We start from the raw sequence: 16,240 nt of genomic DNA, 5'->3' as shown, positions 1-16,240 counted from the left end.
AATGACAATTCAAAAGCCGCAGAAGTGTTTGAAGCTAGGAGCCGATGATGACATTATCATAAAAGACTGCTCTTCTTTGCTTTTGTGGGTTTTTTGCCTATCAACTAGACAAAAAAATATGGCTGAGAAATGACTTCAAGATTTCTTCACACAGCAGCAGGTCAAACAGGCAGGAAAACAATCACTATTTTTAGTGACAGACTGAGGAAAGGAGATGAAACTTAGTGCCATTAAAAGTAGATTTCTGCTTCTCTTATTGTCATTTTCACAGTACAACAGAAGAATTGAAATAGATGGATGCATTGATCAAATGATCAGTTATAGTTCTAGCAGCTGTTTACAGATGAAAAATTGTGGAATGGTCTGATAATCCACAGAACCAAAAAGTAATTTCTGATTATTCTCCCCATTTGGCCACTTCACCTGCAATTTACCCACCTCTCCTGGAAGCCTGTTCACATTCCAAACCTCTGACCAGCTGCAAGAAACCATCTCTTGTTATTAAAACTGTTGGCTGTAGAGCTGCTATTCTCTCTCCAACACAAGGAATTGCATCCCCCCTGGTATTATTATAGAATTCTTTAACAACAGTTGGTTCTGGAACTGCCTTAAGCTTGAAAAAAGAATAAAAAGCATTATTGCAAGAGAGAGGTCCCATATTCAGTGACTGTTGTACTGCTGACCCTGGGTAGTCCTCTGATAAAAAATTAACCATCATTGCAAGAAAACCTGTAATGGACAAATTTAGGAGGTTAGATTTAGACAGCTGTTAGACCTGTTCAGTTTGGTTGTCAGGGTGAAAAAGCTTTGTGCTCTTAGATAAGAGAGCTAATTATTACTTAGATAATTTCCTATAAAACTATAAAGTTTATTGTTTGATTTCCTCTGAAAGTCTAACACATACCAAACCAAATCCACCAGTGACCCTGACATAAACAGTTCCTATCACTACTTGAAAGAAAATTCATACAGATGAAAAATGTTTACAAAGTCAGTAAACAGTAGCTTTACATGCATTTTGCACTGGTACAAAAGATTTAGAACCATGATGGAACAGGATTAGAAAATATTAGTTATGGACACTGCCTCTTGTTTGATTTTCAAAATCACTGGGAAAACTTTATTTTACTGTAACTGTAAGTAATCTCCAAAGAAGATGATCCTTGATCTTAACTGATGTTCATTTGTGCTGTTAGAAAAGAGATAACAATGAAACAATATAGTAGAATTTGGGGTTACAAAGGTTTGTCAGACCTGTGTTTGAGAACAATGCAAGCCATCCCAAACTCATGCTGATAAAGTCTTTATAGCTCATCAGCTGGGATGTCTTCAATGCCTGTGGAGTCCTAGGCTCCAGTCCTTGCGCCAAGAGCAGTTTACAGTTCATCCAGTGATTCTTTAATACGAAATATAGAAGCTGTTTGTGGAGCAGTGGCTCTGAGCTAGGACTTCACATTATTTATAAATGTATGATAGGTAGATCATAGCCTTAGCTACATGGGCTTTATCCTACTTATGCGCAGTCTTATTGGCCCAGTGCTATTTCAACAGTGGCACAGCTTCAGTGTGTGATGTGAGGGTCCCCGGCCAGGAACAATCTATGGTAACAATGTCCACTAAGAGATGTGAGCTCTGATATTAAATCCAGCCTGGCAGTGGAGAGAAATGAGCCTAGGTTTTCCATTCCCTATGTGGGTAGTCTAACCATTAGTCTATTTAGTAATAGAAGAGCTGCATGATAACAGCCAGCAAGGTCCCCTTTTCGTTAGAAGACAATAGGACCAAAGAGCTCTGAAAACCATTGTTCAAGAGGCAGCCATAAAGTCTCCTGCAAGAATGGCAGTCTTTCTGGTTTTGTTTTTGTTTTTGTTTTTTTTTAATACTTTCTCGCTGTATTTTTCAGAAAAACAAACAAACAAACAAACAAACAAACAAAACAAACAAAAAACCCACATACAAACAAAAAAAAATCAATCAAGTAAGAAAAAAAAAAAGAACAAAACAAAAAAATTAATGCTTCTATCCCTCCTTAAAATCCTTGCACAAACTATTCGTACTGCTTTACATTGATTATTGCTTTATAACCCTCAATTAAGTGGAAAGATACTAATTAGCAATGCTGTTTTCTTTCTTTGCAGCATCATTTTTGAAAGTAAACTTAAGAATTGCTTTCCTCACAATTTGAAGCAGCTCCGTTTCCCAGAGCTCCTCTTAACCAATAGACAGCTAAATATCATTGAAAAAGACCTCCTAATCTGATTATTTACCTTGAAAAAGGTCATAACCCATTCCTTTAAAAGAGCCCCACAGCAAGCCTGACAATAATAACATGTAGAAAGGCAAACCAACTAGAAAAAAAATAAATAAAAGATCAATTTCTACAACATGTTCTTTAATCAAATTTCCATTATTTTAAATAAGAAATAAAGCAAACAGACTCAAAAAATGTAGATAAATTTAAGTGCTTAAAAAAATGAAGTTATCTTGAGCATCTCTGCCTTGTGTTACATTTAAAATAGAAAATGTACTTTCATTAGCAGAAGGATTGCAAAGCATATTTCTATTCACAATTTTTAATACCACAATAACTTGTTTCATAGAAAAATCTTATACGTTATTTTTCAAAGTGTACCACAGTCCTATTTACTTGCCAAAACCCTCAAAAAGATTTGTGAAGAAATTTTACATCAGCTTCTCTTTACTCAGAAGCCTGAACAACATTTTTTACCAACTTTATTCTTGTCCAATTTTCTCTAAACTTCTCAATAACTTCAACAACAGCATGAAAATATACCTTTTTTTACACGTGTGCATATATGCGTGTGTGTGTGTGTGCATGTGTGCCCATGATAGTGCACAGAGGTGCCTGTGGACATACATGTCTGTCTCAATATGTAAAGTTAGCTGATCCACACACAAATTGCTAGTCACGCAAATTGCTAGTCACCAAATTTTAGGCAGGATCCTCAGCAAGCTCAGTCCACAGTAGAGGAGCTGCAATAACTGCCATTTCTTCCTCATTCTTTGTTCCTTAAGTCATAGTTCAGAAATCCTCAAAAATTACTAAATACTGACAGCTAAAATGGCATTTTTCTTTTTCTTGTATTAAAACCTTACAAAATTAGTAGTTCTTCTGTCAGGTATGTCATAATGAAATACCCTCCTATAAATAACACTAGTATGGTATGGAATTTATCTTTTGTGAAATGTAAAAGTAAATAAAACGTTAGAAGGTTGCATTGGAAGTTGACCTCCAGAGACTGTGCCTTTATTCCTGCATACTCAGAAACAGTGAAAGGGAACTAAAAGACATACGCATCATCCAGCCAACCCATCAATATCTGATAATATCATCATTAAACTTTGATATTGCTGACATCAGAAAATAGCAGTCCCAGCTGGACCAAAAGTATAGAATACTTTTGTGTGAAAAACACCTGTACATGAAAAATTATTTCTCCCTGGTGTTGTCTTTATTGGAATTTAATAGGACCATGATACCAACATAGGTAGAAATTCTCCATTCTACATGTTTTTCAATAATTTAGGTTAATTCCTTTACCTTGTGTTGCAACGAATTTTTGTTTGCAGTATTTTGTTTGCTGTGTCCTAATATTGACAAGCTTGTATTATATTTCAGAATGAATCAGTTTTGAAATAGGACATAAAAATACTCAAATAATGTATTAGTTTAACAACACACAAGTTATTAGATAGTAGCTAGTGACCACTTAGCCTACTAAATGTTAGCTTTGGTAATTTTTTTGTCCTTTCTGAGAAATGTGAAGCCATGTTTACCTTTCGACAGTACACAGAACAGCTTCTCCAAAGCTTATACTGCTGTAACAATTACATACACATTACTTTCCTCAAAAATAGAGCTTGTGTGAAATACCTGAAGTCAGACAATGAAGAAATGCATACATTACCACAAAATCTAACTGTTCCATATGCTTATTGTCATGTACTGTCTTCTGTGTCTTGGAAAACACAGTACGATAATGGCTTTTTATCAGTTTCTGAAGACTTTAACTGAAAATGCAATAGTGCTAAAGAATTCATGAAGGAATACATATGTTGTGTGCTGTCCCTCTTGTGAAAAAGCAAACCTCTACTTACCCCAAGTCCCCCACAAGGCAACAAGGAAAAGAGTTTTTGAGACACGTTTCCTATATATTAAAGGAAAACAAACAAACAAAGAAAAAAAAAAACACCATCATTTATCAAAAAGACATTTAAACACTGGAACAGTAATCACTTTTTACAGTAATTCAGATTTGGCTGTCACATGCTGAAAATGCCATATATTAGAATAAAAAATATTAATAGAATTTAGAAAGCAAATCAGCCATGGGACATTTACGGCACTCTTTTGCAATGACAAATCTTAAGATTGGTAAGCAGCAGTTTCAAAGGACTATAATGATCAAATCTCCACAGAAAGTCACCCTGAACTAGGGTGACTGGTCATCCTGATATCTGTAGCTGATAAGCATCTTGTCTAAGCGAGTCAGCTACGTCTACAGCCAGTGGAGTGAGGCAGGCACCTCTGCCCAGCCTAGATGACTAATGGGATGAACTGTGCTTCAGAAGTGCCTGTTTCTTTTCACTGACAACAGAGAGAACCTCATTAAGATGGTATTAAACTGATGACTAATTTCTTAACTTCATCTCTCCAAAAAGTTTTTCCTTTGAAAATCACAGCCTTAGTCTTCCTACCTATGCAGAAATACTGTTCTCTTCATTTACATACCATCGATGAATATGTTAATATTTTTAAAACATAAAACAAAATAAGACTTGTTTCAGTATTACTCTGTAAATACATTCTAGTAAAGGGAACAGAAACTTAATAGGCTTTAGAGTCTAATTTCTAGCTTACTGTGCTCTATACATTAGATAATGTAATAGGGTTTAACTTCATATTTATACTCACTTTTTATTCATTCATGTTTTCTTTTTTTATACCACTAAACTCTCTGTTTGTCTTGATAAGGACAATATGAAAACCGGGTAAGGATCTCAGGATTTGATGCAGTTCCTAACCCAGTATGTAATCTGATCCTAAGGCAGCTGTGGAAGAGAACACAGGCTTTTCTCCCCACCATATCACAGAATTAACTTTGTAACTTTGCCATCTGGAGGAAACGTTAGATAGTGAACAACTCAAGTTACCTAGAGGAGCCACTCATTGTTACGGAAGGGGCGAACACTGCAGTTACTCATGTTTAGCAGGTGACAATGAAATGCATAAAGACAATTATAAGTCATCATCTTTGAAGTACAAGAGACCAGACTGTAAGTCTGAGATGAAGAAAGTGCTTTACACTTTGAGTAAAATCCAAGATGCATTTTTAACCAACTAGAGACCTTTGATCAGTTTGCACAGTGAGCAAGAGGAGCCAAACAAAACCTCCTGTGGAGCTACCAGGGGAAATGCAGGTGCAGCAGCTACACAGATTATTCTCATACTGTGAGTCCTAATGGCCCCAGACATGCAAGGAAATGCTGGCTGCAGGAGATGGTCGGAGCAGAAGTACAGGAGGAATTTCCGGATCTCTTGCTAAGCAGATCCACGGATCAATGTGAACAGCAATTTTTCAGTTTTTAGTGGGGAGAAGATCGAAAAGTCTTGAGCAAAAAAATAAAAAATTAGTGCTGTTAAGGTGACAGGAGAAAATAATGGAAACATAAGCTGTAATTTGAGATAAAAGAATGCATTTTAGCACATTGAATAACTAGACCTTTTTTCTTAAATTCCATTGCAGAGTTGGGACATAAGAGAGAACGGATGAATTCTCATTTATCTCCCTGCAGTTGTGCACAACGTGCCTGGTAAACACAATTAAAACCAATAAACACAAAGTAAAAACAGAAAAGCAGATGGTGAGGAAGGCCACTAAATTCAATCAACAGATAGTACTAAACCACTGGAAAGATGAATGAAGCATTTTCAGTGTACCAAGAAACCTGCCAGGATACTCAGTTCTTATTGCATGGTAGTCAAAAAAAGAAGATAACAGGCTTTGCAGAACAAGAAAAACATTGAGATTTCATCAGAAGAACAGCGAGAAAAGGTTCTACTACGAGAGAGTGAGACCAACACTCAGCTAGCCCTACAGTAAGGAAAGATCTCAAAACACTCATTTTTTAATAAATGAAAATCAGTAGCAAAAAGCAAACCCTGAAAAGGAATCAATGTGAGAATTTCCCATGATGTTTGGAGTTGATGCACCAGCAGAACTTAATAAATAACAATAGTTTTCAAGTAACACCTTTCCCACCCCAGAATACCTCCAAAATATTAATAAAAAAGATATTGGGATACTCCAGGTAAGACAGAAGACAAATTTTAAATAATCCTACTTTTTTTGGTCTTGCATCAGGACAGAGTTTGTAGCCACCAGCAAATAATTTCAGAATAAAATATCTTTTAGAGAAAATTCAGCAAAACAATTTTGATAGAGCTAGAAAAATTATCAAAGATATGTATTCTAAAATTTCAACCCACAAGTGTCATAGGAGCTGGTTAATAAAATTAGTGCTGAGGCACCCGTCACTGACTGAGGTCAGGGCCCCTACAGAAGTCAAGGAAGCTGCTTCAGAGTTTGACAACTGGGGACTGAGACTCTGATGAGCAGGAAAAGTAATGGGCAAAAACTCTCTTTCAAAAAAAATATAAAAATTAGAAAATGTATTCATTTGTGAAAGGGCACAGTTTGAGGAGCCTGATTGTTTTTAGTATCATTCCTCACAAACAAAGCCACTTTTGCAAAGTGGTCATTTTTTTCACTAACTTGAAATTGCAATTGCAAAGATGCTCTGTGAATGTACTTTTTAGTTGTACTCTAAATACAGCCTAACTGTCAGAGATTTGTTGGCAGCGTATTTCTCACTTTTACAAACTTGTAATAATTGGAAACCAGATTTTTAGAAGCATTTTCTTACTTATGGTTGGAGAGGGAAGAAGGAAACAAATTTGTAAGATCTGTTTGATAATTGTCTGCCCTTGAGTTTATTCAAAGAGGTTTGAAAGGTTGTATTCTGTCACATGAAACCATAATGCAATGTGACGCATAGTCTGTATATTAGTTTCCTTCATGTCAAGACAATGTAATGCAACATAACATGTTGCTTAACACACCACACTGAAATATGATCAGTCAAAAGTTTAACTACAATAGCACATTAATAGAAGTTGAAGTGATCATTTGCAGTAGCTGCATTTGTAGGCCCTGATGTAGGGAAAATAAAGCCAAGTTTATACTCTGAAAGCAATAAGAATATGTGAACTAGAACTGTGTGCATAATTCTTACTGATTTCTGTAGTTCGTAGTTGTTCCGCTTTGGAGTCTTCCAGAACAGTTTTTTTTCCTGAACTGAAATAAGCATTTATTGATAAGTGGCACATTTCTAGTCCTAGTTGTTCTTAAATTTTATTCCTTCAAGTGTTTATTTTCTGTCTGAAAGATACAGAAGTGGCTTGTTAGGACAAAAAAAAAGACATTCAGACAATGCAGATGTGCAGATGTACTCTTCTGAACAGAGACAGGGAACAAACACTTTCCCGGAGCACAAGTGGAGAACAAAGGGTACCTCTGTCTTTTTGGGTGGGTAGAAGAGTAAGGGAAGGAATTGGTAAGTCATCCTTTTCATTAGGATGCCAAGCCAAAATGTGATGGCAAAATTTCTGTAGCAAAAACTGCACTTTCATTGAAATAGAAATATTTTATGAGACAATGTTGTTATTGATGACATCTTTGATGAGAAACATTTCCTTTAGATTTTTCTTCATTGCTACATATCCTTTTGAGTTTCTACACTATACCAAGATGCTAATTTTAATGTCAGGTTTAGTTAGTTTCAACCTCACTGAACTGGGGACAATGAAAGATGGAAGAGTAACAGCACATTTTGGAAAAAATGCAAGAAACAATAAAGATCCTTTATAAAAGTGTCTGGAAGCTCAAATGATTAGAGTTTCCAATCAAAAACCAGGCACATGCAAAAGCATGTGGGAAGGGTGTTTCATTGACTGTTGTCCTGGTAAAAGGCCATGTGAGACACAGCAAGAAAACAACCCAGAAACAGAAACAGAAAGGGCAGGAAGCCAAGGATACACTCAGAATGTATGCTAAGAGTGTGATCTTGATATAAACTCAGAAAGTAAATATTTTGGACTAAGTGTCAAGTGAAAAAGGTAAAGAGTGCCGAGTAACGATCTGTGAGCAAAGAAATGGTTTTCTGAGACTGGGTAAACAAAGCTTTCTGTCTTTCCTATACACAGGCAGAAATACAGCAAGGATGTCTGGGTCCGATCCTTTTCTCACCTTGTAGCTGTAACTACACACTGCATCTTATATGGTGGTCAACCACTGAGATCCAAGATGGGAACACCATTTTATATTAAGGTATGTTGTATTAGATAATGTAAAAATTAATATGAAATGGATCAAAACCAATGCAATTTAAACGAAATGCTTGACTCTATCAAAATGGAACATTTTGACAATGTTGATGAATTCAAAATGTTTCCAAATTTTCATTTTGCAGGAATTTAGTGCTTTTTATTGGAAACACTTTTTTGTTTTTTTTTTTAAGGGGGATTTCTTACCTCAGAAATTCAAGCTCCCAACAATCTACCATACTGTGAATATTTTTGTTTTGATGTTGCTTTGGCTAAGAAGATGTAGAAAGTTACATAGTATTGTGATCAAGACATTTTTCTTATCTACTGTTACAACTCACTGAATCAACAGTCTGCTTAGCATTAGTTCCCAAAGCAAGATAATTGCTAGCTATTACTAGAACTGTGGTAGCAAATTCTTTTGATGGCTAGTGTTGTTTTTGTTTGGGTTGCACTTCATTACATTTAGCAAAAGCTCCAGGTCTTAGAATAAGCATTATAAAAATAGCTGAGAATTAGTGTGTTGCATCCACTGTGCTGGGACATAAAGGGCAGGATTACACTCAGATTATTTCCAATATGCACCAATTTTTGTGTTTCCTTTCATATTCTCTGTAGCAGGTCTGTCAAGTAGATCTGCTTCATGCTAGACTCATGGCAGAGCTCAGTTTAACTCTACTTTGCTATTGTAAAAAGCAGATACTGAGCATTGGCTGTGCATTAAGATATTTGCTATGAAAATCCTGTCAGATTTGTGCTATTCTGTACATCCATAGGTCTATTTAATATTTCAATGTGTTTTTCCCCCCATGTTATTCAGAAACATATCATATCTTGCATAATGGGAAGGCATTAAGGTTCACTTATTAGCAAGATTTAGGCATGGTATCTGCACTCAGCATGGCTGAAATAATTGAAATAAAGCAAATAAGAACAGCAAACAAGCAATTCTGACAAGCAAGTGTATATTAAACTCCCATTTTCAAATAAAAGAATACAAGGAGATAGAAGACGAACCATGTTCAAAATTGTTGTTGACCTCCGTTGGAGAACAAATTACAGTAAAGGGTTAACACTTTGATGATTTTTGAAGCAAAGAAGGATAAAATTCTATTGCTGCTTTCCAGCCTGTGCATTTTGCTAATCTGTATTTGGCTTCCATTGTAACATTCTCCTTCCACATAGCAATGCATTTGGAAAAAGTGAATTTTTGTCACACTGCTTGCCAAGTATTTAAAACTGACACCAGCTATGACTAATGACAGTGCTGGAATGTGCTGTTCTCAGTAGAATAGAGGCCTGTACAGACCTAGGAGTTTCCTGGGGTCCAGCTTCTGTCTGTTCAGGGGGCTGGTGCCATACAGCAGTGAATGATGTTCAGAGTGAACCAGCTGTATTTCCTCCAGACTGGCTTTTCGACCTCGAATTCGCTGAAAGAAAACAGCAGAGGCCTACAATATTCCACTGACAATATTTAGGGAGAAAAAAAAAAAAAAGGAAAAAAAGTAAAGGTCCGAAATAACATTTAGTATGATTAATAATGGGTTGAGATTGCGTCATGCAGGAATGTGACACTGATTTGTTTATTAAAGCAATGCTATATGAAAAACAAATGCGTGTGTGGTTTATCACAAATGCTTTGCTTAAGTCTTAGCAGAGTTAATACGAGGTCCCACATACAAGAAAAAGAAAATATTCCGCCTCTTTTCTACATTATATTAAGAGATACAAATGAAAAGGTGAAATATTACTTACATAAGAAAGCTGGCTAGAAAAGTTCTGGTTTAAAGAGTAAAAACTTATTCACACCTGTAAGCTGCAGAAGTGTTCTGAATGAGGACTAATGTTTTTTGCATTACTACTAGTACTTGTGATTTATGCTGCTAGGAAGAACATGATCAGTGAGGAGAGCCAGGGAGAAGAAGAAAACTAAAGTTTAAATTCTCTAATGAAATATTTATATATATATATATATAATTATTTTTTTTTAATATTGTATGTTCAATATCCCAGGATCATTTTTGCTGTTACACATGCTGACTCACTTCCTCACATTTTTGTAAGTGGAGTTTGTCTCTTTAACTGTCTCTTTAACTCTTCAGCTTGTACTCTCCCCACTTAAATCAGTGCTTAAAAATATGGGATGTCTTTCTAGAAATTCATTGCAATTTAATCAGTTTAGAAAGTAAAGAAGATAGGAAAGGAGGAATAAAAGATTGAAACTAACACTTTCTTATTCAGCAGATCTGTTCCTTGCATGTATTTGGTTACAGTTTGTCATAAAAATCTTCTCTGCTTGTGCTGCACAGCCTTTACAGACACAGCAACATGAAGTATTTTTTTTTTCAGGTTTGGGCCAAATAAACAGCACTGTCAACAAGGTTCTGGTCCCAAGATCATCTTTCCTCTTGATATTGGTTGTTGTAAAGAGAAAACAGTCTATTTTTAAGGTCTTGAACTCTATTTGCGGAGTTGGTCCTTATGAATACCTGAGGCAAAACCTCTCACAACTTAGGCTGTGGATCAGTCCAGTTGTCTGGGTCTATATGTAAACAGGTACAGAGGTTGTCTAAATAGATCACCCTATTTTTAACAGACTGATTAACCTGTTACAGAAATACCACTCAATTCTAGTCTTCTTAGACACTAAGTTATAGTTCTTATATCCATCACCTAGCCATGCACATCAGAAGGCAGCAACGTCTTCACTAGGAAGTAATATTTTAAATATTAAAGAGAATGTGCACTGCAGAAGAAAGGAACTGCCTAGGAGAGGTCAGAAGAACCATGCAAAATATATATATTTAGCTAAGCACTGACAACTTTTTTCTAACTGATTAGGAAAAATGTCCTAAGAGTTAGATCTAGATGACTGTGGAACAAGCTCCCCCTCAGGGAAATGGTGGAAGCCCTATTTCTTGCAGTCTTTAAAACCTGACTGGATACAGCAGTGGAAAAAATATTTTAGGGAATGATCCAAGAACTAAATGACTTAATAAACCCTTTTTCATCTCTAATTTCTCCAAGCCTCTCCCAGGCTCACATGAGAATTTGTAGCACACACAGTTGCACAATCAAAATCAGCACATTATGTTACTTCACGGAATCAGTAAACCCTGTAATGGTTCTTCTGGGTCAGATAAAATGTTTTTCTTCACAAGTGAGGTGACTGGTTTCATTTATTTGTTCATCTATTCTCATTAAGGTCTATGTTTCTAATGAGCTGCTTTAAAATATATACCCAATTCTCCACAGCAAAACTGGGAAGGGGGGCTGGCTTTAGGACAGCAAAAACAAATGTACACTAAATGTAAAGAAGTATTTTATGAAGGTCACATCAAAGGACCTTGAATAAAATACTCTCTAGTCACATATTTTCTACAAATTATATAAAACCTCTTTAATAGATGTTTAAGAGAGTTAATTGTCTGGCTTTTTTAAAAGTTCTGTTAAATGCCATATCCCTTTAGCTATAAAAAGACCCACAGCAGGCTGTTATTCCTACAACAGGGAGCTCTGTGATATCATACGGAATATAGTGATTTGCACTAACAGAGTAGGCTCTGCAAGTGGCCTCCCCAAAACATTTTGTGAAGGAGCTATTTACTACCCAATATTGCCAGTAAGATTGTTTGGGGCAGAAAAAGGTTGTGCAGAAACAGGTTTGGTGCAGAACTGGAACCCCACCAAACAGGCTGCTCTGGGCAGTAAGGTCCTTGGGACACAGCCAGCAGCTGAGCTGCCAGGGCAGGCACAACCCAAAGCTGTTCTTTCTCCACAGCTTCTCCAGCTCTAACCATGAGCATCAGCAAGCGCATTTGCACAGTAAATGGCAGGAGGAAATGGGTAAGCAGTGCACGCATCTGTGCTGTTTCTGCATTCCTACCTCCTCATTTACTGTTCCTTTCATCCTGCCATTGCAGTGTGTCTCCTCAAGCCATTTGCAGCAACATTGAAATTCCAACTATCTAAGGCTTTACACTGAAGAAAAAATAGTCGATACTAAAAATTACATGTAATAATTGCTTAGAACAGTTCTTACACGATGATGTCAGGATTTAGTTAGATCTACAAAAGCACGTCACGAGTCTGTTACCAGAATTGGGAATCATGTAACTTCAGTTACATAAAGCCATAGTTTCTGGGTCTCACTGGCATGAGTTACCAGACAACATAACATACAGATTTGTATAACTTTATGCATACACTTTTATCCACATCTTTCTTATTTTAAAGTGTCTTTCTTAATTTTCATTTTTCATAGTAGCATCAAAACCCCAAAAAAAATTTAGTAGAAACCAGAAAATTGGCATAAAGCCAATGAAAAAGGAGAAATAGCATAGGAGAACTTACAAACAGTATTTGTTTCATTCAGGGGGATTTGAATACTACATCTATCCATCTTCTACATCCTTAGTAGAAGGCAAGTCGTAGTCAAAGACTGCAACTACAAAGTTATTCTCCCCACAATGGGAAAATGCTTTCACTTTTCAAGTATTTAAGGTCAAAGAGGACTGTCTAGTCTGGTCTTCTGTTTAAAATAGACCATTAAAGTTTCACACAGATAACCTCTATTGACCTGAAGATTTTGGTTAGACTTTCAGCAGACTAAACTCTTGCAGAGCCAAAGATTCAAAAAGACAAAGGTGACACTGCCTGTTTCTCTCTGCTAAACTAACAGGAAATGTTGACATAGCTTAAGCAATATTTCTCACTTGAGTCTCTCAGTGTAAGGTGTCCATTGCCCTCACTGCAGCTATTTGTGTGGAGCTAATGTCTCTGAAATTCCCTTAGGCTACCTAATTTGTAAAAAAGGTCTTCAGAGTTTTCCCTGCTTTTCTGGGATTTCTCATAGTTGTGAAATTCTCTCTTGTTTTTAAAAATATACATAGATAATATGGATCTTTTGCCTGTCAGTACACCCACATCACTTGCTCTCTTTCCATTATGTGGGAATTGCAAACAGATCTCTGACATGAATGCACCTACATAAAGAGACATTTATTCTCTTCAGGTGTTTTGGTCTTCAAGTGCTTAAACTGAACGTGTCCAAATTTTGTTCTTAACGTGTCTTCATGGAGTAATTTTCATGTATTAGGGATTATTTTCATATATTTCAGTCTATGTGATCTGGCAGACTCAAAGGTTTTTAAATCTTTAAATTCTTTCCTTCTCTCCCCTTTGGAGCATGAGAAGTGGACAGTAGGAGGTGTAAGATGTCACTCTAATCCAGAAAACTACCAGAATTCAGATCAAATTCCAGGCTGAAGAGAAAAACGTTCCTGGGCCACAGTCCCTACAGGAAGTAGAGGGGGGGGCACAAAGTGGGCCCATGACTACATTCTTCTTTATTTTTCTAAAACTGTGCTGATCAGTGCAGCCTAATGTCAGTCATGTGTGCATAAATTATGACCCCAAAGGAGTTATGTAAATACTTCCTCTCCCTAGAACAAGTAGAAAGCAGACACAACTACCAAAACATAATTCGGTCTTTTTTGTCCCAAAGGTAGGGCAACTATGCATTGCTCTTCATCAAGAATGCAAAAATATTGAAGCTGTATTTTATTTTCCCAATATGTATATACCAGGACTATAAAAAAGCCCACTGTGGTGGGAAATTACTCCATTCTCTTGCCATGGACTCAGTCAGGGACTGATCTCTCAAATCTCACTCTTCAGGGCTAGCCATGATCGGAATGTGTTTCTCTTTTGTCTTGGGGAAGCAGATGGAGGAAGTAATCTATGTATTTGGAAGAGTAAAGTGAATTTAAAAAAAAATTCAAAAGCTAGAACTAGTTTCTCCATGTAGCAAAAATCCTCTACACTGTTTGAATAGCTCTAGACCTCAAATATCTATGGCTAGAAAGACAAAATACAGTCTGGACAAGCAAGTCCTCTTGGCTGTGTCTGCAGAAGTAAATTAAGCAGTGCCAGGAAACATTCCCAGGCAGAGGAACACAGTCATCTGTATTATTAAATTGCTAAAGTGGTCCTTCACATCATTTTGGCTGAGCAGCAACTAGCACTCCCAAACAGCTCCCAGACATGGTTCGGTCACTGGCATGGGCCAGGGAGCATTCCTGGTAGTAGGAACATGGGCCTTTCCACGCCAGTTGGCTTCAGTGGTGGAGAACAGTCCCAGGCACATGTTATTTTGTAATGAAGACACAGCTTTGAGTACCCCAGACAAACCTTGTTGTAATTTTACCAAGTTATATTTTTTAATTGTTATATATAGGAACAATTAGAGCAATATATATAAGTAATAGATTAATTCTAGATTAATCTATTAACTGCAGCAAGGATGGTGTCAGCCCAATACATATGACTTCCATCATCCCAAGACCATTTAGAGATTATGGTTCCCTGTGCACTTCACCAGTCACGTCTCCGTGGCCATAGACCTGAGGTGCATGAGAGGGGCTAACCCACATCACATGATTTAAAGAACACATTTTGCTCCCTGCTGTAGATAACAAAGATCATATAGAGACAGATTGTTCATTTTCACAGGGATTTTTGTTAGATTAAGACCAGAGGGAGGGCCCCCTGGCACAAGCCTGTGGCTAAAGATACACACATTGCAAGGTAATAAGATCTGAGCTACCTTTGACTGAACTAGCTTTGATCCTGAAACTCCTAATCAGGCAAACAGTGGGACCGCAGACCTCTTGTGGGACTATTTTTTCAGTAAAAGAGAAAAAAAAAAGAAGGTTCACAGTTACTACAGAGGTTTTCCTAAGTGGTTGTTGCCGGTTCCTGTTCCTAAACTTTCCTTCAGACCTGGTGCATGAGGCAGCTAACGTGGCAAAACCTGACCAGTGATCTCTCTGCTCCTTCTGACAGAAACCATGGGAAATTATATTGAGAAATTATATTAAGAAAAACTGATGTCCGTGAGAGAGCATTAAGAAATCAGTAAAAAAGACAGTGGAGTTGTCTGTGATGCTTTGACTCCACATCCTCAGTGTGGTATATTCCAGAATGCAAGTTAATGGTGGCCTATTATTTCTTGAACAATGCAACGACCGCTCCTTTAGTGACATGAGTCATATATTCAGTTGAATAACTGCAAAAGAATCAGAGCACCAATTAAGTGAATCACTGCAACCACCTTCCTTAATTTGAAAAGGGGGCAGGTTTAAGGATATGTTTGAGGTCAAGTAAGTGCTAGAGAACTCAGTGAAGCAAAGGACAGGTTGCATCATCAAGTACAATCCTGTCTTTAGCTACACAAGAAGATCAGGATAAACACCAGATCTATGCACCAGCTTCACACTGGGATTCCTCAAAGTTTTATCATCATTTTGACAGCTCGTTTCCCATTCCATCCTCATTTCAAAGCACACAATGGGATTCAAAATTAACTGAATATCATTTGACATGAAGTGACTTACTTCCCTTTCCACCCACTCACTGGATTTTGCAAGACCTAATAGGCTATATTTCAGTTTTTGAAATCGTAGAATTATAAGAAGAAACTTTAAATGTTCCAGGAAACTATTGGACTACATGCACCTCAGACTAACCTCCACCACTTCTCCTATTTACACCTTTTGCAGATTGACACAATTTATTGTTCAGTAATATATGTTTATTACTGAAGAATGCAATGCACACTGTGTTTTAGTTATTCTTTCTCTTTTTTATCTTTACTTTTTAATATGGGTCCTGAGTCAAGAAGGTAACAAGGCTTTATTTTAGTAAAGCACTCAGCTGTATATGTATAACATATTCCTTTAGTATGTGATTCCACCAGTGAAACCACTTACGCCATATGTGGCCTTAAGGGCCTTCCGGAAAGAAAGTCTCCTGGAAGACTGAAAAAACTAT

General features: G+C 36.8%; 1 protein-coding gene across 24 annotated transcripts in view; it reads right to left on the bottom strand.

The window, feature by feature from the left end:
• The window catches only part of HDAC9 (histone deacetylase 9), a 472,156-nt gene that overhangs the window by 127,842 nt on the left and 328,074 nt on the right, over positions 1-16,240 (bottom strand). For all 24 annotated transcript variants that reach the window (XM_065051253.1, XM_065051249.1, XM_065051254.1 and 21 more), the window contains 2 exons: positions 9,717-9,837; positions 4,120-4,169 (listed from right to left, as the gene is read on the bottom strand). In XM_065051253.1, coding sequence (XP_064907325.1) covers positions 4,120-4,169; positions 9,717-9,837 — 171 coding nt within the window. The remainder of the gene's footprint in view (positions 1-4,119; positions 4,170-9,716; positions 9,838-16,240) is intronic.

Source organism: Columba livia, chromosome 2 (assembly GCF_036013475.1).
Source record: "Columba livia isolate bColLiv1 breed racing homer chromosome 2, bColLiv1.pat.W.v2, whole genome shotgun sequence".
NCBI lineage: Eukaryota > Metazoa > Chordata > Aves > Columbiformes > Columbidae > Columba > Columba livia.
Note: the sequence above shows the minus strand (reverse complement) of the source record. Positions and strands in the feature narration are given on the sequence as shown.